This window comes from Anthonomus grandis, chromosome 11 (genome assembly GCF_022605725.1).
Source record: "Anthonomus grandis grandis chromosome 11, icAntGran1.3, whole genome shotgun sequence".
NCBI classification, from domain to species: Eukaryota; Metazoa; Arthropoda; class Insecta; order Coleoptera; family Curculionidae; genus Anthonomus; species Anthonomus grandis.
In genome coordinates, this window is record NC_065556.1 from 4,172,804 (window position 1) to 4,197,178 (window position 24,375).

Consider the following 24,375-nt stretch of genomic DNA (forward strand, 5'->3'; position numbering starts at 1 on the left):
TACTCGAAGGACCATGAATATAGATTAGGGTTTCTTAAAAACCTACCTATACCTGCTCGAGCAACGGCTACTGCATTGACGAGCCCTTCGATGACATAGGTCCAGTTCAATAAATTACACAGTTGTGATTTACGATTACATAAGGGTTTATTGTACCTTTTGGTTAGTAATAATTAACAGGTATAGACTAATGAACGATTTACAATGTTGAAGTTAGTTATTTACCAGGGTTTACAATATTAGTTGACGTTACCAGCCTTCCAGAATCACAAGACCAATAGCAGGAACTTAGCAGGAACCAGGAACGGCATTAGCACTAACGTCACCTTGGTTTGTGCAGCTATTGACAACCACTGTTGAACTCACAACGTTGCACTCACTTTCAGTTCAGTTTTCCACCTTTACGCACACTTATTCACTATAGACCTTTTTACATAACTTAAACTACTTTATCGTAACAATTAGGTATACATATATGAACTTTAGACAAATACTTAAACGGAAGAGAGTGAGAGAGAGAGGAATTGCTTGCGCCAACTTGCTCTTGACTAACTTATTTTCTCGGTACTTTAAGCTTTGTGAATTCCTTCACTGGTGAAAGAAACCTTGTGTTTCGGGGGCGCGAGAGTAGGTACTTCTTTTTACGGCGACGGAGTGAATACTGATTTTTTCTCGTGGGACTCGGGGTGAAATGTTGGGTAAAAATGTGGGATGCACTTGTGTCATGGGGCCAACACTTAAGTGAACTTGAGGAGAAAAATGGATTTTTAAGTGCACTTAAGCTAAACTGGTAACAAAGGCATTTCTTAAAAAGTAGGTAAAAACACATGTTGGGATTTGGGAGAAAGTTCAGGCAAAAATTATTTACTTGAGAAAAAAGGTATTATTCGTTTGACAACCATAAACTTCAATTCCATAAAATCATAAAATAAATTGTTAAAATTAACTTTTAACACCAACAACAGCCAAACTTGCTGCAATCTGCTCCTGAACGCCCGCCAAACGATTATCTCTTTGTTGATTTGATGATGACAAAATCTTTCCAATAATTGGGTTCCTGAGTTCTTTTATTGGCAAAGGTCTCCAATACAAGCACCCCATTATCTACATCACCACTGGACGGATCTATTATGCATGAATCGGGGGAAGTTACCTTGCTAGATCTGTTAGACAAGGATGAAGCACACGACGAACCCGACGATGACGACGAAGAAGATGATAACACCCGCTTCCGCCGCTTTTTGCGTAAAGGGCTATGGGTACGGGTGCGGCTTCTACTTTTTTGTGCGCTTTTATTGTTATTATAAATGCCAATACCGCCCAGTAACAGTCCAGCTGCACCCTTAAAATATGTGGCATACTCATCAAGGCGTTTTTTTCTGAGTCTGTTGGAACATCAGGTTCACTTGACAATGAGTCATAAACACTAAAAGAAGACTCATTTTCTTCCATCACTGCAACTGAATCTTCCTCTGGGACATCAACGGAGACTTCATCCTGAAAAGCATCCCCGTTTTTACTTGTGGATATAGTTGTACATGGTCTATCCATGATAATTACATCACGACCTTTACGACCTATAGGGTTGTAACATCTATAGTCCTTCATAGTCTCGTAATATACCATCTATGGTGGTCAATTTGGAATGCAATTTTTAAGAGGGTCAAATATTGGCTTCCGTAATTATTTTACAGAAAAAGTGTATTTATAAAAAATGTGTGCTTTATAAAAGAGCACTAGAATCTAAAGTCTAAATCTAAATCTTTATAAAGTTTTTTGGCTATCTTTCTCGTAAACCAATTATGACAAAATTTTGAAAATTTGTTTGATGGTTTTAGATTCTAGAGCTCTTTTCATTACTAGAACATTGCAACCAACATTCTAACATTGCCGCTATTGATGTAATTTTGGAGATCTACTAACCCTTGCACTTCACATATTTCTGAATTCGTGTCATTTAAATCGGGTATGATGTATGAGTCTTGGGACTGCCTCTTCAAAAAATTGTGGAGATAACAACACGTCAGGACCAAGGTATTTACATTTTTAGTGTCTCTCAAATTTATGGCAGAATGGAAAATTCGAAATCTATTTGACAATATGCCAAAGGCATTTTCGACGATTCTTCTTGCTCTTGATAATCTGTAGTTGAAGATCATCCGCTCATAATTCAACTGTTTCTTACTGAATGGCTTCAAAAAGTTTTGCCTTTATGCAAAGGCCTCGTCTGCTACAAATACATACGAAAGCGCGGAGGTGCTACCTTTTGGATTTTCATCGGGAGGTAAATACAGACGGTTGTTATTACATGTTGTGAGACCGTGACTTTGTGTTTTTCTTTGTTTCTTTGTTTTTCGTCAATTTCCTTGTTAAAAGTTGAGCGCAGGCTATTGAGATTTTAGATTTTACCATCGCCTTTGTTGCTGCTTCGTTATATTCTTAAAATTTTTCTAATAGGAGACTGTAAGCAGTCTCCCTGATATTTACATTATGATAGTTAGGGTCTTTCTTCCTCCATAAACATAGAGACGCTTTATAAATTTCAATAAATACCACAATAAAATCGTGATCTTTTTGTCGCGATATAGCGTCAATTTTATACTGACTACGTGATTACAAGCATGAAGCGTTGTTTTTTAAACATAGGAATTCTAAGAACTGAAATGAAACAAAATAGGTCTACCGCTCCCGTCATTTGTCAGTCTCCGTTTCAGTTTTCCTAACAGTTATTACTTTTTACACATAGGAAAAACGGACAGTTCCACTGAAACTGAAACTGAAATGAGAACTGAACTGATCGTGTAAAAGCCCCTATAGAGGTGTCACGACGTGTATGGATTCGACGAATAAACCGACAGTTTCTATTGGTATGACGCTGCCCACTATTAGCCGCCGCGCACGATTACCCGACTCTCTCCTACTTCATTAGAGTAAAGGTTCTTACTTATCCAATAAAACGCATTTTTCTGGAAATTAAATACTTTATAATTATTATAGATTTTTTTTATTATTCTACGACGACGGTTGGCTCTTGATATGATGTTATGACAATGTCGGTATTTACTTGTGAAAAGATCGGCTTAAATCGCCTTTTGCCGATGGTGCGGCACAACCAGCAAAAGTTTTTACTATTGTAACAGTTCACAGAAACACTCAAATGCGTCTTTTTTTAACCAAAAACTAAAAAAAAAACAGAACTTCACTAATGCCGAATGTAAATATAAAACCGTTTGTCAAGACGACATCAGCTTTGTCTTTTAGGAATAAGAATGGTAATAATTTTTTTTTGCTTTGAAGATGTTATTTTTGCGCTTACTTTAACATATATCTATTTCTACTTTTTATTTTTAATCCAAAATCTAACGTCAATAAGTTAAATTAACATTATTATATGTGTTAATTATAGCTGAAAATTACGTCTTTTGGAAATGCGTGTAAACTTGACAACAGAGAATCGATATAATATGTTTGTAAACAAAAGACCCCCTTGCCCCTGTGCACATGTTAAACTCAAAGTTGTTGTTTACTAATTCTAGCCTTTCAATGTTCTAAGAGTATTTTTATTGTAAATCCTCGTAGCTTTATTATTCTGGATATTGTACACTTTCTTGCTGTGACTGTCGATAACGATCTAAATTTGTTGATCTTCATCGAAAAAAAGAAAGTAAAATGTAACAAGCTATAAAAAGCGTCAATTTCACGACATTATTGTCTCGTTTGTAATTTGTTTTGAGGGAAATTTGATAGACGGTCGGTCTTACAAGGTGAAAGTTAATTGTTTAGAAGCTAAATATAAGAGTGAGTTCCTAACAGCCTTTTTTGACCTAAATCAATTACAATATGTTAAATAGGATATACGACGTAAACACTTGTATAATAAATATATTTTATATACATATATGTATGTACAATATATAATTTATCTTAATAATCTTTAGGTTACAAATTGATAAATTATAAACTTATAGTATACATATACTTATAATATAGTTTTTTAATAAATATTTATAATTTTAGCCTATACATCTGGAATTTTTTTTCGATTTTTTTTCACATATATTTTCCTTACTACTAGTAGTACATTTACAATTTTCTTGATAAACTTCTACAATTCTAAACGACCTAATTAATACGGCGATTTCTCTTATAAAATATCCCAATCCTTCGCTTATTGGATCGCAAATATCTCGCAAAGTTGATAATATATTATATATAAAAATAAGAAGTGGCTGTAATATTGCATTAAACATAGTTGCAAGGAATGGCTTGAAGAAGTAATCTGAAGCTAGTTGGACAAATCCTATAGTTAAGGGACGGACTATACTATATAATATAAACCTAAAAAAGAAAAATATTAAAAATTATTATCTTTTAAAACGTGGGATTATACAGATGATTTGTCAAATCAAAGCAGAGTAAGTATGCTTATCTTTTTATAAAGTCTTTTTTGGAATATAGGTATATATCATCGTCCAGATGTTAAAAACTTGTATCTCAAAAAACCACAATTTTTAGGAAATGAAAAACTTATATGTTTACCGATTTTATGTTGGATTTAAAATTTTGCCAATTAGTTCAATATTACTTACGAATTGTACTTAAAATGATAAGACCAGCATACTTTTGTTACAACGAAAATAATTTGAAATAAAATTGAGATACAAGGACTTTAAAATTTATGTTGTTGGGTTGAATGAGATACGCGTTACTTATTTTTAAATAGTGTTTTATTTGGTTTAATCTTGCTTGTGCTACATTATTTAAATAATAGGGGCTGAGATTCTTAAAGGAAAAATAATTTCTAAGAAAACTAATTTAAGTTATTGCTAAAAAAACTTAAAAAAATAAAAAACAAAAAATATTCGTGGCACAATAAATCATACAAATAATGATAATCGCTATTTATTACAGATTTTAGAGTTAGTAAGTTATTGTACTTATCGCAAGAGATTCTCAGGGAATTATTATATAAATTGATATTATTAATCACTGATCTTCAAAGTCTAACTTATAATGAATGCCATCAGACTTTGTGTATCTGAGTGCTCTAATACCTGTAACACAAGGGTCACCAGTTCTTTTCCCCAGACATATCGAGTCAAAATAGGAAAAATGTATGATCAACATATTTTACTTTTTATGGTCATGATTTTGAATGTCGTCTTGAATCTGTAATTATCTGAGCGGAATCTGAGGCGGATCCAGAACTTCACTAAGGAGAGGGCACATGCTAGTATAAATGCATTTAATGTTGATGAGAATTCTTTAACATTAAAGTCGTGTATAAGTATATATATTTTAAGTTGTTTATATAATTATTGTAGTAGGTAAGTATAAATAAAGATTAGTATGTACCTTGTTAGTGAAAGCCACAATAATAGATACACTTTTTATTATAGGTAGATTACAACATAAAATCTAATCTATGTTTTGATTTTGAAAAACTATTGATTATATTTCTATACTAATGTCTAGATCGAAATGTACATGAGGTAATGCTAAACTTAAAAGTCTTTCTGGTGACATTCTATTTCTCAGCCACGTTCAGCTGACGCTAAACTAACCGGAAGAGTGACTAAACTTTGTAGTACGTTGCTGCAGTTTGGATAAACGTCTTTATTACACAATTTAAAAATATCTATTAGAGAAAGTTCTATTTTCGATCGTTGTCGATGTCCTTAGGAGCTTCATTTTCCAAAGCATAATTTCAGACTTAAAGGCCGTTTCACAGGTTGACATATCGATATTTTATAACATGTGATTATAGGTTTTCCACAAACTACTTACATACGAATTAATTCTTTCATCGTCGGATTTAAGTAAATTGATTGGTAATAAAATTGCAAGATTAAAAACTGGTATTGCTTCACTACTGAAACGAAAATTTAAATCTGAAATTATATCTAATAATGGAATGTATAAACTTACTAGATAGTATTCTTCAACTGTTTTCACATTATAATTTGATCTTCTTGTTTAGTTTGACACTATTCTGGGTTTTTGTAAAGTTATGTCAAACTTATTTGAGATGTTCCATATTGTATTAAAATGAATATCAGCGTTTTCTCTTTTGGTTTTTAATAATATCAAAAGATCAGTGATAAGGTTTCCAGCGGCAATTAGATCCAAGTTTTGTCTTTGAAAAAGATTGCTCAATACTATTGTTGTTGTTATATTCTCTAGTATTTTATAACGGACCACTCTATAGTAAGAAGAACGGTCGACAGAAAGAAAAACCCCAAACACCGACCATCTGGGAAATATTACGAATGATTTATAGCTTTGTGGGGTGATAAGAGTTTCTTTGTCGGTCTGTCTAGGTCTAGCTATAAAAATGATTCTGTATCGGCAGTCTTGAATATATCTCGTTCGTATAAACTTGTGTCTTGTATGATTCAGCCTTTTCGCTTGTTGCTTACAGTTCAGGTAAGCGGTGTAACCGAGAATATTGGCGATAGGCCGGGTTATTTTTGAATTTTCGTTAAAAGACTATTATATTTGTCTGTTTTTGTTTATTAACTATTGCGTTACTGTTTTTTTTGTGTATAATATTTGTAAATAATTAGTGGTTGTTTAGTACAAGTAAACTTAAAATTAGGATAATTTTATTATTTGTGTAAATAAAAAAAACAATGGGGAAGTTTCATAGACGCAGACACTGCTCTAGGAGTTCAAGTTCCTCGAGTTCGAGTAGTGCTTCGTCGCGGTCGCGCTCTCGTGAAAAATATAGAAAGACCGCCTCCGAAAAACGCCGTGATCGTAGTACCACTTCTACGCCTCCCCTTGAGGATCGTCACAAAAGTAGATCAAGGATCAGATATAATATAACAAGAATATAAGCAAGTAAATCATCAAAATCGTGCTGTAGTGTACCACAAAATGTCATGGATCTACCAAAAGACAGTAATATTCCATCCACAAGTGGCGCATGTGTTGCTAATGAAGAGCCAATTGAAATACAGTCTTATGAGAAAAAAGTTCAAATGTTGGAAAAAATCATTGAAAACTTGGTTAACCAAAACAGAACGCCAGAAGTATGCAGATTTGTTTTTAATCCGGACTGCATTCCAGAATTTTATCCAGAAAATGATAATTTGACTGCCAGTAAATGGCTAGATAAAATAGAACAAATTAAAATCATGAATAATTAGGATGACACAACTACAATCTATACATGCAATCCCGTTTGGCAGGAATTGCTAGGACATTGGTACCATAGCTTACAAACTGTTAGTTATACATGACTGGAGTGGAAAAACCTGATAATAATAAAACATTTTCAGACCATATTGACTATGCTAAGGAGTTAAGAAAAATGCTTATTTAGTAGTAGCAGTTGACGGCTTTACTAAATTTACATTTTTACGAGCTGTCTCAAATACTAAGACCATTCCAGTTATAAATTTTTTAAATAGTATTTTTCGTACATTTGGTGTTCCTCATAGAATAATCTGTGATTGAGGTACTGCTTTTACGAGCAAACTGTTTACAGAATTTTGCTTGAAGTTAGGTATTAAGCGAGTTCTGTGTGCCACATCTACTCCCATGGCTAACGGCCAGGTGGAGCGGAAGAATTGCACGATACTTTCAGCACTGATGGCTTCAAACCAACAAACAATGACGAAACGCGTTGGGATCAGGCTGTAAGTCATGTCAAATGGGGAATTCATTCCACAACGGGCAAAAGTCCCTAGGAACTATTTTTTGGTTCTCGTCCAATAGGAATTCACGATGCCTTCTTGTCGATAGAAATAAGTAATGGTAATCAACTAGATTTCGCAGAATTGAGAAATAACGTTTCTCAACGAATTAGTGCCAAACAAGATTATCAGAAAAAGTATTACGATAAAGCGCATGCGTCTCCAATAAAGTTTGGAGTTGGCCAACAAGTACTCGTGATGAAACCTAAGGATTCTAATGATGGTCAAAGCAGAAAGCTAAGCCGAGGTTTAAAGGACCATTTCACGTTACGAAAGTGTTAGATTAAGACCGTTACGTGGTCGAAGAGTTGCCTGGATGTAAAAGATCAAGGAATATGTCCCTCAGAGTGAATGAAGTTGTTTACTACCTGCAAAATCTCTAACGACAGCAGCACGGATCGTCCATTTGCTCAATTTTTAAAATTATGTATTAATTTTTGCTATTTTGTTGATTTACGGCTAAGGTTAGTCAGGTTAGCCGACTATAACGGACCACTCTATAGTAAGAAGAATGGTCGACAGAAAGAAAAACCCCACTATCTGGGGCTATAACACCGACTATCTGGGGAATATTACGAATGACTGTTTAGGTCTAGCTAAAAATGATTCTGTAGAGGCAGTCTTGAATATATCTCGTTCATATAAACTTGTGCTGTATAGCCTTTTCGCTCGTTGGTTACAATTTCTATGATAAATATGAAATTGTTTTGGAAATATATAGAAGTCTCATGGTTCTACCCATCGAGTATCACAAAGTCTCCCCAATACGTAGATACCCCAGTTTGGCATCTAGGTGTTTTTTTAACAAATAACTTCCTTTTGCAGATGCATCAAAAAGGCAATAACTTCTTTTATAATTCCAAAACAATTTCTAATACATTGAATTTTTATAAACTTCACTACGATCACTTACGATTCCGTAAGAAGTATGACGCAAGAAATGAAATTGAACCATTTCACGCATCTTACTTCTTACAGCTTGTGTCATACGGCAAAATATGAATAGCTCCATTTGAATATTAGTAGTTTATTTTCCTTACTTCTTACGTCTTACTGCTTACCGTACGGAATGTATGAACCAGGCTTTAAGACTTATCCAATCCAATAATAAATAGTATACCAAATAGTCTCGTCTGTCCCAGTGATTCCCCGCGAATCATCTACTACGTCATCCATCAACAGTGTGTCGAACGATTTTCAATGCAATGCGACATGTTCAACAATAATTGCGAGTACGTATATACGTAGAGAAAAATGACACTATAAATAAGTATATTTTGGGATACGAGGTTTTAACATCTGGGGGACGATATGTGAAACACGAACACACATATGTTTTGTTTTTTGTAAAATCATTGTTCAATCGTTACTATTTCTCTGTATCAGTAACGTGCACAGGGTTGTGTGAACATCACGCCACTTTAATAGGCGTAAGCCTGTTCAAAAAGGAGAGGAACCACCCACTAATTCGTCGGGTGACGACACAGTGAGGGCGACGACGTCGCCAAGGGGAGATCCTCTGATCACTTCAAGGGATGTATGGGATACATCGAGAATTCAACCGCGTATCGCCGAGAGATCAGAATGATTGCAATGTATATACTAAATGTATAAACATTGTCTTGTCTTTGCGATTACATGCGCTGCCTAGTTGGACGAGTGAGGACACCTGTTACTAGTAGTTTTGACAGTGCAAAAAATGACTGTCAACAATCTGTTATTGTAGCGTTTTATTTTTTAGACGGGTTTTTCTAAATTTATTTATTATTTATTTTCACATTTAAATCCTTTACAGACCTACTGCTATGTCAATATCCAAACTCTCATCCTAACCCGTACTACTGACCCAGTTTTGCGTCTGTTCCACTTGATGAAAATCGATGCAAAGGATCGAGGTCATTTCAAGTTTTAACGTTGTGATATACTTGGTACTGATGCTCATCACGATCACGGACTGTAGCTACTATCCGTCATAGACACATGCCTTGTCATATATCACTAGGTTGAAAGACGTTTTTAACAGGAATAGTTTCTTTCTTTTCATTTTGGGGCACGAACTTAATAAATATACGGGACTGCTAATGCATATGGCCACGATACTCAAAAATGACCACTGCCTGGTGGCCGCCATTTTTATAGTGGTTGTGTCCTTTTGCTTTACTTCTTCATCTAAAACTAGTGATAAACAAAGAATGGCTTCAGAAATGTTTTGAAATTCTTCTCTTTCATAAAGTACTTGCAATTTTGTTGTTAGACGGGCTTTCGCTAAGAATGGATAAACTTTAACTGTCTCAGAAAGCAATTTGTCTAAAAAGGTTTTTTAATTTTCAATAAAATATTCTTTCATAAATAATGCGATAGCTACTAGATACCTGTAGAAGTAAACCGAACCCTAATCTATTGCAAAATGAAATCGCAAACTTCCAAGGCCTCTAATTTGTATTCATTGAGACAGATATATCGGAACGAAGATAAGGTTGCCTTTTTGGAGAAATAAATTCATCGTTTCTACAAGCTCCAAGTCTAATGTGTCAATAACTGCATCGATTTCATTAGGAATTTTTTGCATTGCATTTTAGAAGTTTTGCATATTTTACTAAACATTTCTACAAGCTCCAAGTCTAATGTGTCAATATCTGCATCGATTTCATTAAGAATTTCTTGCATTGCATTTTAGAAGTTTTGGACATTTTACTAAACAACCAAAATATAAAATCTCTGTCCTTCAATCTAAGTTTATATACACCTGCTTGCTTAATGGTTGAATTTAATTTAATATTTTTGTCGTTCTGTATTAACTCCACGCCACTGAAAGTCCCATCTAGTTTTGTATTGATGGTGCTAATTGCTTATGAGCTATCTGACCCAATACTTTTGTTCTTTGAGGTGATGCTAAAAAAAGACCAAATTCCAAAACAAAATAAGCAAAAAAAATTTGCATACAGGCATTAACTGTGCCGCTTGGCTCATAATAAGGTTCATTTGATGTGCATAACAATTTACAAAGTTTGTAAATAAATATTTATCGTTTTTTGTACTTGCCATTATTGACGCAGCATCATACCTTTGCACTTTTAATTTATATGTCGTGTTACTGATTAAAGGATCAATTTCATTTAAAATGTAATTTGCTATTGAAATGGTGCTGTGTCCAGGAAGGTTTAAAAATTTCCAGAATCTTTCGACTAGCCTATTGGAGACAGAAAATATATCGTAAAAATAATTACTTATGGAAAGTTTTTTGCAACATCTGTAGTTTTATCGACAATTACAGCTAGATAATTATTTTTTTTAAATTTCCTTAGCTACTTTTTCGTGGTAAACAGCAAACATACAATCTAATATTTCATTTTGAACATTATGATGAGTCTCTTTAAACACGGTTGCTTTGTTAAAATCAAGGCTGATTCTAAGATGCCACAAAATCCGATTTCAATTTTCTCCTCCTACCCGTGTGTGTAGAAAAAGATTTTGCCAGTAAGTTTTTTTTATTTTCCCTCAGTCTCAATCGTTTTATAAACACTAAAAAATATTGTTTGAATGAACACTTTACTGCGAATTCACTAATGTCCTAAAATGCAATTAAAACCTTAAATAAGTATTCAAATAATTTACCCGAGCCACCCGCGTTTGTGCTCGGTTCCAACGTATTTAATTGTATTAAAAACTCATCAGCGGCGTGATCTGGAGTAACCCTTTTCAATGCATCGGCATATTAGCAGCGGAGCTGTTTCGCAAGGTGCTCGGATAGCTTGACTTATTTCTTTTTTCGCTACGATTAAAATTATTTAAATTATACGTGCCGATAACGCATTTTTTTCAGTTGTTTGGTTGGGCATTGTAGTTATTATTAAAATTAAAACAAATTTTAAAATATAATGATTGATACATTTAAACGACCAGTGCCATGCCTCGTTGGCCCGTTAGGGCGAGCCGCCATGGGTATCAGATTGACGTTTGTCTGCTTTGTGGTACTAAGTGGATACCAAACCCTTGCTTTCAATAGTCGCTATCAATATTTTTGGCGAAAATCGCGTGGGTTTGTACTCTGTATCACAGTTGACAGACGTTCGGATATTCGACTAGGAATTTGGTGATTTCTAGGGAAATTTTACTTTTATTTTAGTAATTGCACTAGATATCATACTAACATCAAAAAATTAAAAAGTATTTTTATTTATCTTCATGTTTACATTCATATGTTTTAAGTTCCGGGGTTTATATTTTTAATTTTTATCTGTTTTAATGAACTTAGGGATACCTTTTTACCATACTTTATTATTTGGATAATTGTTTTTGCTTGTTTAAAGAGAGAACCTTGCTTGTTTATTATTTGCAGTGCTTATTTTTATATTCTATTTTTCTTTCAGTTTTGGTGACTTTGGCTATAAGTTGCCCATAAATGTAGATAACATATTAGCTGCTGAAGAAGAGGAGCGGTTGGAGAACTTAAGAGCAGCAAATTGGGAGACGTCAGCTAAGGGAAGAAAGTAATCCTTTCTCTATCGGGGACACACGATTTAAACGGCTATTTAGAATAAACAATAAAATAATATGATAAATTAACATAATAAATATATTAAAATTTAGATTTATTTCACTTTTTTTTAATCGACCTTGCCACTGACGTGGTTTCCAAGTCTTGGTAGGAACACACGTAAATTTTACGCCCACCCAAAGAAAGAAAATGGTGTAAGTCGCCTAAAATATGGCTTGCCATTGATTTATTGAAACCACTTTTAACTCATAAAGCCATAATCTGGCAATTTCGTAATAGGATGCTTAGGAAACTTAGCGAGGCGAGTGATAAACCATATCTTTATTCGCACCGGCATGGTGAGATTGAGTTTCTTCTTATTATCATCGGAAAATTGTTTTAGCTTTTTCTTTTTTTGTTTTCTCTTTTTCATCTCTTCAAATATTGCTTCTTAACCTTACCACTGGCTTGAGTGTGTAATGGTTTAGAGCTCTGGGATGTACCATCTGTGACACTAGCCTGGTTTCCAAATCACATGGACTGTGGTATGTAGAGGATTCTAACCCCATTATGGGCGGTTATAAGCAACACAATTTAAGAAAGACCATCCAGCTTGCCCTGGAGAGGCTCCACGTGTCGCTGACTGGAAAAATTCGGCCAGTTATTTTCTAATAGTTATTTTATCATTATCCATTCTTTTTGTTAAATGATAAAAAAACGGAATTCGTAAAAATCGATATTTATTGAAAAACAACAGTACACGAGTGAAACATTCTGGTTAACTAGGTAACTCGTTCTTGGCCATAACACCATAAAATTCTGGCCTGCCAATTTTGGCCCTATATCGCACGTTTGCCATGATTTCTGGGTCCACCTGAACATCCTGGAATTGCTCCTCATAGTCTGAATAAAATTCTAAGCTGCTTGAAGACTCAGAGTCAGCTTCACTCTCAGTCTTATAAAAGGGAGGATCAATCACAATAATTGAATTGTCCAAGTCACCTTCTGGCCTAGCCTCGTCAATATCCACCTCACAACCCTCATACTGGGCAAACTCCAGCAAGAACTTGTATGAGTCGTTCATGGTGCTCTCAGGTTCCATAGTTTTATTCTCATTAAACATTACAACTGACTTCGATTCTACTCTTCTGGGCATCCCACAACCTATAGTTTGTTGAGTAGCCATCATACCCGACAAACATCAGTTTTCTGGCTTTCGAGTCCCATTTCTTACGAAATTGAGGAGGAACTGACATATAGGCCGGAGACCCAAAAATTCTTAAGTGTTTAGTCTCTGGTTTTCTACCAAACCATTTTTCAAAAGCAGTTATGTTTTCAGTCTGACTTGATGCTACTCTATTTAAAATATACACAGCAGTATTAACTGCTTCAGACCACAATTCCTGAGGTACATTTATATTATATATATCATGGTCCTGGCACTCTCGACAATAGTTCTGAGCGCCCTCTCAGACCTACCATTTTGTTGTAGTGTGTAAGGGGCAGATCGTTCATGATAAATTCCTTCTTTTCTCAAGAGATCCTGGAATTTATTATTCATGTATTCACCCATGCCTTCATCTGATCTAAAAACCTTGATTTTATTTTTGGTTTGAGTTTCTACGAGAGCTTTAAACTCTAAAAACTTCTCATAAACATCTGATTTCTGTTTGCAGAAATAAACAGATCTATACCCATCTTTAAATAAAACAAAATTCCTTGAACCACTGGGCGATGGTACACTCATGGGTCTACATACGTCACTATGGATCTACTCGCCTGGGTTCTTAGGTGAACTTCTGGATTTCCCTTTATGTGATTTGCTTGCTTGCTTTCCAAATTGACACATTTCACAGAAAAACTCATTGCCATCCTCAATTTTCAAATCACTCACAATTTTTAATATCTTTTTAACTGTATTAAGGTTCACATGACCCAACCGATCATGCGATAGCTTCAGGGAGTTGTCACTAGTGCTTAAGGTTAAGTGACACTCTGTTGGAGGCTTTACTCAAAAAGTCATAATCCACAAATTGGTTTTTCCTATTCCCAATACAAGATATTGTACCATTGCCGTCTCGAAATTCACACTGACTCTTGGTTGAATGAAACGTAAGGCCTCTATCTGCCATAGCTCCCATTGAAAACAAACTCCTACTGAGCTCTGGAATTAACAATACATTGTTTATGGTTCTATCAAACAACTGACCGTTAATGCACACTTGTATGTTAATGATTCCTATTCCACAGGCTTTTATTAGTTTGTCATTTGCAATTATGACAGACATAGGCTCGTCTATGGCTTGCAAACTTGAAAACCAACTCTTTTGACTTGTCATATGCAAACTCGCTCCTGAGTCACAAATCCACTCCAAATTTCCAACACCTGAGCTCGCAGAATACATTGAGGTAATGTCACAAACAAAGGCACTTGCATTATCGGACCCTTGACTCGAGCCCTGCCCTTTATTTTTGTTGTCAGCCATTCTTTGTCTACATTCACGTGCCCAATGCCCTAACTTCTTACAATAATTGCAACTAGTCTTTTTCTTGAGGTCTCGAACACTCGTTTTCTAAAACTTACAAGATTCTAGCTTACTTTGCAAAGCCTGGACTTCTAGAGCTAAACGTAATATTTTTGAGTCATCACTTGACATTCTGGTTTCCTCTTTTAACAATCTTGTAGCCAGATTTTCAAAAGTTACAGAGTCCCATGCCGTTCTAAAAACTTTGTATTTGGACGTCAGGCTGCTTATAACTTTTGAACAAATTGCACTTAAGATGATTGTCTCCTGGTGACTCAGCTTTGACGGTGGGCGCTTCTCCGAGAATAGTAAAGATTTAAACATATTTATTTCTTAGGAAAAACAAATGTGTTTTATTTTAACACTTTTTATTTGATATTGTTTAGGATTTGCTAGTCTGCAATTAATGAAATCCGTTTGTATATACCAGAGAGGGCATTTGTGTGTGGGTAATTTTCGAAATAACTTCAAGCCGCTTTTTGTTAGAAAGGTTTTTGTTAACTTATATTAACTTTTTTTAGTTATTGTTGTAGAAATATTGCATAAAAATATATTGGCTGTAATGACATTCTCAGGCGATGTGACAAGGTTTAATGCGTGCGTTAAATTTTAGTTAGAGGCTTTAGCAAACAAGTAAAAAATCTGACATTTACTTAAAAGCTTATTAATGCTTAAAAGAATTTTATACAGATTGACTGTGATATGAATAATAATTTATTCATATTCGCTATGTTCCTATAAATATCTTATGTTGTGCTAGGTATTGTTTGCATTTTTATTTTATGATTTTATTTACGCTTCGTAAATAAAGATTTTATATATTAATTTTTTAAAGAATTTCACTCTACTGTGAGTTGCTTTAAGAATTTTTTAATATTAAATTAAAATCTTTACCTAAAAAATTGTAAGATGAAGGAAGTAACAAAAGAGAATCCTATATGCATTGCACCGAATATTTCCGCCCAAAATCGTGTTGTGTGTTTTTCAGTTTTTTCTGCTAACCCATCCGAAGTCACATGTGGAGGAGCGTCTGTTGTTTCATAATGCCTACGAAAAAATATTATGAAAATAATACTTCATGTAGTTCGTTGCTTATAACATATCTTACTTAAAAGATCCATGATCAAAATAATATACATCAACCCTGGTAGTACCTGCCGCATCTGAATACGTAGTTTTTTCTACTGGTTTTCTGGTTACTCGATCGTCAGATACTGGCTTTTTAATAGGTAAAATATTATTTTGCTGCGTATTCTTTATTTGCAAGCTTTCGTTTTTTAAATTTTTCTTGTGCTTGGATTCTTTTACTGCTGGTAATTCTTCTATACATACTTCTTCACTGTTACAAACATTCATTTCCTTTTGTGGAGATGAGACCAATTCAAACACAACCCTCTAAAAAACAAAAAGAATAAGTGAGACACGAAACAACTAAGACAAATATTAACAGACATCCATAAACTCATAAGTATGCCATACATTTTCCACTGTGCAACAAAAAAAAATAAAAAAATCTGTATTCATTGGTATGTATCATTAGTATTCACAAATAAATTTTAAAATCAGTTCACATATTTTTGATGAACCTTGAGGTGATCAGTTTATATCTTATTTTAAGTATAAAAGTTCTTTCTCTCGTAAAAAATATGAGTTTGCCACGTAAACCTTGTGTTAACGACCCTAACAATTTTTGTTATATATGTGGCAAATATTGTTTTTAAAGGCAAAGAAAAAATATCACAGAGTTTGTTGAAAAGACCTACCAGACTTTGTGATAAACCTTACATAGAACAATAAATATTGGGTGCCTAATATCGTGTGTAAGTCTTGTGTAGAATCTGTGCAATACTGGAGTCAAGTAGACTTGTATTTGGAGTTCCGATGATATGGAATGAGCCAACTAATCATTTTAATGATTGTTATTTTTATGCAGTGAATGTGAAAGGTATTAACCGGTATAAAAAACGTACTTGGGTTTATCCTAATGTGGAATCGGCTAAACCCCCAGTATTGCACAGCGATGATTTGCCAATTCCACTGTTTTCCGAATCATTTATCACAAACTTTGATGACGTTGAAATGTTAGAGATGTGAGACAATCAAACAAGCGACAGTGAAAGTGAGTTCGAAGAAAGTAGTTCTATAAAACATGGATTTTCCCAAGAGGAGCTCAATGACTTGGTTCGTGATTTCAATTTATCAAAAAAATCGGCCGAAATTCTTGCTTCCAGACTAAAACAAAAACACTGTCTTCAACCTGCTGTTACAATTACATCCTTTAGGACCAAGGACCTTCTTCGTTACTTACCAAAGAAGACAGTCTTGTATTTTATAACAATGTTTCCGAACTCTTAATATGGTCTTTCCCGAATATAAGCCTAAATATTGGAGGCCTTTTATAGATAGCTCAAAAAGAAGTCTAAAATGGGTATTTCTGCACAATGGAAATATATTTGGTTCACTATTACACTTACAATATTACTATTAACACTTATTGAAATAAAAACTGATATTTTCATGTTCTTGTTTTCTTTCTGAACAAATTAAGATAAACAAAGATTTTTCTAATTTTCTCGAAAACGAATTGACCAATTTAAAAAAATCAAACGTCAAAATAAAAGACTTTGAAAGACCTTTAAAACAAGCTATTACTCGATACCCCTTGCCATTTAACATTTTTAGGGGATGACAAGTAGACTTGTATTGAGTGAAAAGGGGTGAAGTAATTTTAGGTTAGAAAGTTGTCCCCCTTGACAAACACTTTGACGTATTTTGGCGTTTTTTTTTAAATAGTGGTTTTCGATAAATCCGTGGTGGGAAGTTTTCAAATAGTGGTGCGATAATTTTGTCCAGGGGTTAATATTACCAATTTTATTTAGGTTTCTTCAGTAAAATAGTTATTACACTGTTGCCCAGTATTATTTATTATGAGATTTAGGGCAATATATCTAGGAGTGACCCTGGATAAAAAAACTCAGCTACAAGAAGCAAGTCATAAATTATACAAACAAGGCCACAAAACTCTTATGTACTATAAGAAAATGTTCGGCAGTTCATGGGGACTCTCACCAAAAATGATACACTGGGTACATACAACAATGGTGAGACCCATCAACACATACGCAGTACCAATGTGCAGTGGTGTGTAGCAGAAAGAAGGACTGTTAATCAGATACTCAACAAAACACAAAAAACAGCGTGTTTGGGTATAGCAGGAGCGATTCTGACAAGGCTCACTACATCTAGTAGTACGGGCTAAAGCAATTTCAGGAGCAAAAAGGCTGTTGTCGAATGACGCAACAATCATAATGAAAGTTGGTCACAATGTCCTATTCAAAACTGCTGGGACGATCTTGCGGACCTAACCAAAGAGCAAAACGGGCCAAGCAAACCATGGTGCTGCAAGAAGGGAATCCAACTTAAAATCAACAGACTCAGGCTCAGAACCAACATGCTGTGTCATTGAAAAGAGATATCAGACACTGGTTGGAACTTAAGCATATATACTATTAGGAACAACTATCAAAGCTGGAACATACTGGGCCACTCTAGACAACAACTGCAAAAGGTAGCAGGACTAAAACACGATACAGGTTGTGCGGAAGAGAAAGAAATCACTCTTTACATTCTATACTTGAGCGAAGCATTTAGCCAAATAAGGGCGACAGTTCTGAGCAAAGCCAAACCTTCACCAGAGACGATAAGAACTACACCACTGGGAAAAATACTGGATTTCCTAGAAGCAAGAGAACTGAACATGTGGGAGTAAATCTATGAAGCACAAGAGGACTGCAAAAGAGCAGACGGTAGTGCAGAGAGCCAACTGGTACTGCCCAGTGGAAAAGTTTTAGTAGATAACCGGGCGCGAAGTCCCATACTACCGGGGGGTTCAAGAACTACCGGCGTTCATAAAGAATTTCTTCGCCGGCAAAAAAAAATTAGCTCGTCAAAATAAATTGAAATTAAATAGCCTGAAGATAAAATGTATGGTGATCCGTTCTAGAGTTTTATGTCAGAACTTTTGTGATTTGGGTTATAAAATTAGTATAAATCAAAGTGATATTAATTTTGTTTCTAGCAATAAGTACTTAGGTGTTATGTTTGATCTCCAGCTAACATTCAGTAATCACCTTAATTTTATTTGGAAAAAAAATATGGGAAGAAACTTGGATTTTTTAGTCTTGCATATTTTGTTAAACTGTGATACTCCCATTAAGAAAATGCTGAAGGTCTTATAGTGATATTGAAAAATACAAGGAACGAGCGAATAACATTTTAATTGTGCAAGAGTTACAACTGATCTATTTGAAATCATATCTTGTAACTCGGGAAAATCTGTATGAATATAATTTACGATCAAACTAATATTTTAATATTTCAATGGTAAGAACAACCGCATTACAAAAATCATTGTTTTATAATGAAGGTCGCTCGTACAATTCTCTATCTCAATGAGTTAAATGTGCAAGAACTTTGAAGGCTTTTTTTAGTTTCAATAAATACTTTGTTCAAATCAATGGTTTGATTTATTCTTTTTCCCTTTCAATGCGAAGAAAATTATCTACATATTAAAGCAGTTCAACTGGTCTTGGTACCTCTTCAAATCAGATTTCTGCGCCATTCCTATGGGGTTTATCTCTATGCCCCTCACGTTTCTTTCCCTAACTATCACATAAGCGTCCCTATTTTAAGGTTGGTTATATCATCAACTGCATGATTAGGTATGCTATTTTTGCTCAAATATTGCTTGACCTGACCAGCAAAATGTGCAGTTGCATTCCAATGTTTAGAGGAACTTCATCTAATAATGCTTTTAACTCATTTGGCAAAAATTCTGTGAGATGATTTTCGAAAATGTTTGGGCCAATTAAATAACTATCAAACATAACACATCACAAGTTTACCGAAAACTTGTGCTGAAAATAAGTTTCGACTGTTGTGGATTTTTGTATGACCATATATGAGAGTTGTGAGTATTATTAATGGCATCACGGGTGAATGCTGCTTTCTCTTTTCTGTGGAATGACCAATTGAGTAGCAGTTTTTTGTAAGCTATTTGTTCCATCATCTACCAACTTCGAATATTTTCTACTTCTTCCAAACTTTGCCGACTGTCTTGTTTACATGTTAGATATTGGCAGAGTTTCGGTCATGCAAAGCCTATTAAAAACTCTGATAATTTCTATTACAAAAGCCCTAAACAAAGGTTTTAAATTTTATTTGAATAGATGTGTGCCATTTTATACGACTTTAATTGTACGAACTCTAAAAATAAATACCTGAAACACACTGATACATTAACATATGTCAGAACAACAAAACGAACCGTATAATCGGTACTTACAGTATTTGTGATAAGAAGTGGTAAAATACTTAAAACATTTTAAGACCAGTGTTGCCAGTTTGATTTTGCAAGGGGTAATAGAATGTCCAATGAAAAGGTAACAGATTTGAAAAAAAGGTAATAAATTTTCAAAAAAGTTGTGATTGTTGGGTTAGGCATATTCTGGGCTCGAATCTATATTTAGTTTAAAAAATAAATGAATTTTGACTGTTTAACGGATGCCGATATGAAACGGAAACATTAAACCATCATGCGCGAAGAAAAAGACGCCTAAGTGTACTACCATTCAGTTTTTGCAGTTAAGTATCTCATATATCAAATTGTTTGGTTCGAGGAGTAGTGTAATATATTTCTTTATCCCTACTTCATGGCTTGGTGTTTGTTTAATCCGAGGTTATCTACATTTTTGAATTCAAATTGTTCTAACGTCTTAAAAAGTTACCAACTAAATACTGAATTAAAATATTGTAAAAGTAATATATATAAAAGTCTCAATATTTAGATAAACATTTTAGAGATTTTATTAGATGAAAATATTTTATGACATTAATATGATGTATTTATCTTTTATCTCTTACGTTATTAGACACAGATAGAAATAAAATCCGCTTTTTAGAAGTTCAGGTGTCGACCAAATATGAAAGGGGCCGAATTTAATGGTTTTCTTTTCTTTTATAAGTCAAATGTTTGAAAAAAAAAATTAGTAGTATTAGTGGGGAGTACGTGTTAGGTAGTAAGCCATTTTTACACCCAGTACAAAAAAACAAGATTAAATAAGGCTCGTTGCTAATTCACATACATATTATGATAATCTTAAAAAAAAAAAACTTAACAAAAACTACAACAAAACAAGATATGAAAAACAAAAAATGTATTAACAACAAAAAAAAACTTAAACAAAATATTGATTTTTGGTTTATAACCATATTAAATAACTAACACTAATAAAGGATTCACATTTTTTTAAAGTGTTTCTAAAAACTAACAAACAACTCCTATAACTAATCTATCACTCAATCAAGGAAACTAATAAACTTAGCTTTAATCATAGAATTCGTTTTAGAAATATATTTGTTGATTAGCACTAAATATTAAATCAATCAAACTAATATTTACTTTGGTCCTAAAGTTGCTTTTTTATTTTATTAGTATATTTTATGAGTCGGTAGTAACGCAAAGCGTGGCGGCGCGTCGCCACGATCTTTGGCTCACGTGCGAATTTCAAATAATCAGGAGTCGAAATATGAACTCAATTCATTATGTAGGTAGAGCGCTTTTATTTTCTTTTTAAAAGGTAATTGATTTTAGCAAATGGTAACAAGGTAATAAAAGTTTTGAAAAAGTAACAGATCTATTACAATTGTAATAGACTGGCAACCCTGTTTAAGACATAAACTTTTTACATCATGAAAACCGGTGAATCCCACTCAGCCAACGGCTAGAATTCTGAGAAAAAATTAGTCCAAGTCCAAAAATAGCACGGTTTCTTGTTACCGCGCAGATAAAAAACAAACTAAGTAAGCTTTTAATATTACTAATTTGGTCGATTCAACAGATTCGACTCATTGGTGTTCATTTATTTAAGTGTACTCCCAACATCTGGAGTTTGATGCGTTCCTCCTGACTCACCCTGGATATTAATAAAATTTTACAATTTTAAGTAATAAAAAGTCGGTTGTAATACTCTGCCAACTCTGTGATGATGGTCATTCCCTCCACTAACCCCCAAAGTCAAAATTTTTTTCCTAATTTGGTGTCACCAATCTGATGAACAGCGGCAGTGGTAGGAAATGAAAATTTTATCACTTCGACAGTCGATAAGCAGGTTTAAGAGTCGAAAAGCAAGTAAATATATGAGATAAACACTTTCTCTGGAGTGCTATGAAGATTTTGATTATCGGTGTTTTAGGAGTTTTGTCAGTTTCTTTAATTAATTAATAAAAATTTATCTAAAAATTTACTTTGAGTAATAATAATAATAACTTACCCTTGGCGGACTGTTATAACAGCCTCTCTTCTTTTTTACGTTCATTTTATAATATTCATTTGTGTTACCATTTGCGCAACTATCCTCCCAAATTTTCGAATTTTGAACTTTTGATTTAAACCAATTGATTACAGATGACTTGGCGTCTTTTAAATCGTTAGTTAACTCTATAAATAAATTGTTCTGTATTACAGTTTAACCGTCTTTTAATTCCATTTAACTTACTTAAATTAGTACTACTAGAATGAACTCCTACTTGAGGCATTTTTTTCTCAAACCTAAAATTATTATTCGAATAATTAACAGGCAATCCACCACCGTCTCCATGCAGAATACTAGCAACTTGTGGACACAAACATTCTGAATTGATGCAAACATTAGCGGGTATTAGTGGTGGAGGGCACATTTCAGCACCATACGGAGTCATGGTACAAAAGTTTTCCACATAAGGAAAACTCATCTTAGAATCAACAAATCCGTCTAACGTTGCAGATTGTGTTGTAGTATTGATATCTGCAGCTGTGGAGATGTTTGTATCGGTCTCTAGTTTAGATGGAGCTTCGGATGTGGTATCCGTTTTTTCACTTGAATCTTCCTCATTAGAACTCTTTCCTTTACATTTTTCCTATTTAAAACAAAATTTATCATTATTAAAATTTATTACTTAAAGACTACTTTATTGTTTACCGAAGATATCTTTGAATTTGAAAAAACAGATTCTTCATTATCAGCTTCGCTGCTTGTGTTGTAGTTGAAGGTGGGACATAATGGCGGACCCATAATGTCGATAATTGTTTGAACATCTCGCCTTAATCCAGGGCATTTCCATTCACTTTCAGTTTCTAAAACAAACATTTTTATTATTTACACAAAACTGGTATACTTAATTTTATTTAATTTACCCGAAATTATAGAGTTTTCAGTATCTATATTAGTTCTGTTAAAATCAGTAGAAGTCGCTTTGGTGCTTCTGTTCCGTCCAGACTTTGCATCGGGCATATTCTCCTGAAAAAGTGTATAATGTATAAAAATTAAATATACAATATTGATTATGTCAGTGTCATAATAGATAATTTTTACCTAAAACTGTGAAATAATAAATTACCTTTATTTTAATACAATAGATTCAGAAAAACTTATATGTATCCTCACTGCCTTTTAATTTCTTCTTTAAAATCCCTGCATTTTACGATATGTGCATTCTATTTTGCTGGGATTTTATTATTGTTAGGGATTGCCATTAGTCACTGGGAACTTGTGCTTATTTGTATATATAATTATGCGATCTACTGATTCATAATAGTCAGCTCTTTGTTCTGTTCTGAAGGACGGTTCTGTCAGACTAATATTCTTGATTTTTCAAAACTACTTGTAGTACCGTACTCGCTGACCTTTTCAGGTCATGCGAGGTTGAAATTTTTTGCTGGCTTCTAATGAAGAATTTAAAAAAACCAGTTATGCCACTCTTTATACTCTACAGCAGCGTTACTCAAAGTGTGCTCCGCGGAGCCCTGGTACTCCGCGAAACCTCAGGTAGGGCTCCGCCAGCAGTCATAATAAATGAATGCATGTATTAAAGTGCGCCCTATAAGAATAAAGTTACCTAAGGTGAAAATAAAACGAAAACCAAAACGAAACGCCTACTTATAGGTGTTACTGGTACATATACAAAAATTTAATAAATGTATTATTAAGTAAATGCCCGACCTATTACATCGAAATGTTACAGCGTTACTCGTACGCCACAATTTGCCCCCGGACTATAAGCAATCGAATGACCTCGGTTCGTACTTCGGAGAAAATCGTCTGGCTCTCCGAAGTTTTTGAGGAGTTCGAGATGATTCGATGGTTGCTGGTATAATATAAAGGAGGATTGTTTGGCGCGGAGAATTTATTAATCAAGCAACGTACCGCAAAATTTACTCACACCGCTCTCAGTATTTTATGTTCGCTTGTTTTGTTGTTGTTCGTAGTGGTTGTAAAATCTTGTATTTCGTGCTTCAAGAGATACTATTTGCCATAAAATTTACCAAATCAAATTAATCTTAAAGAAGAATGGAGCGCTCGCTTAAAGGTATTGTAAAAAATGTGGTTCGCTTGGATGATGCGTCAAATTCAAATCAAGGTGATATGATGACGCCGTCAGTTCTAGTTTTATGGTTTTAAGTTCAAGTAGTAAAACATCTAATGACACACTGAAGGTGAAAAAACGAAAGTATGACGAATCATACATTCATCTCGGATTTGTTGATTCCAACGGCTCACCTCTTTGTATGTGTTGCAGCAAACTCCTTCATAGTTCCTAATAGTTCGATGGTACCTGCTAAGATGCGTCGACATTT

At 34.1% G+C, this 24,375-nt stretch overlaps 2 protein-coding genes across 2 annotated transcripts in view; one reads left to right on the forward strand and one right to left on the reverse strand.

Annotated features, from left to right (window-relative positions):
* Window positions 1-12,295, forward strand: part of LOC126741942 (coiled-coil domain-containing protein 12) — a 74,990-nt gene extending 62,695 nt beyond the window's left edge. The window contains exon 4 of the mRNA XM_050448420.1: window positions 12,071-12,295. The gene's annotated coding sequence lies outside the window, so the exon portion shown is untranslated. The remainder of the gene's footprint in view (window positions 1-12,070) is intronic.
* LOC126741934 (uncharacterized) lies at window positions 3,867-23,092 on the reverse strand. The gene is made up of 7 exons (XM_050448411.1): window positions 22,936-23,092; window positions 22,721-22,875; window positions 22,259-22,658; window positions 22,034-22,200; window positions 15,811-16,097; window positions 15,597-15,749; window positions 3,867-4,338 (listed from the first exon to the last, which is right to left on the reverse strand). The coding sequence occupies exons 1-7, from the start codon at window positions 23,030-23,032 to the stop codon at window positions 4,014-4,016; spliced, it is 1,584 nt and encodes a 527-aa protein (XP_050304368.1). The 5' UTR covers window positions 23,033-23,092; the 3' UTR covers window positions 3,867-4,013.
* Between the last annotated feature and the right edge of the window lie 1,283 nt (window positions 23,093-24,375).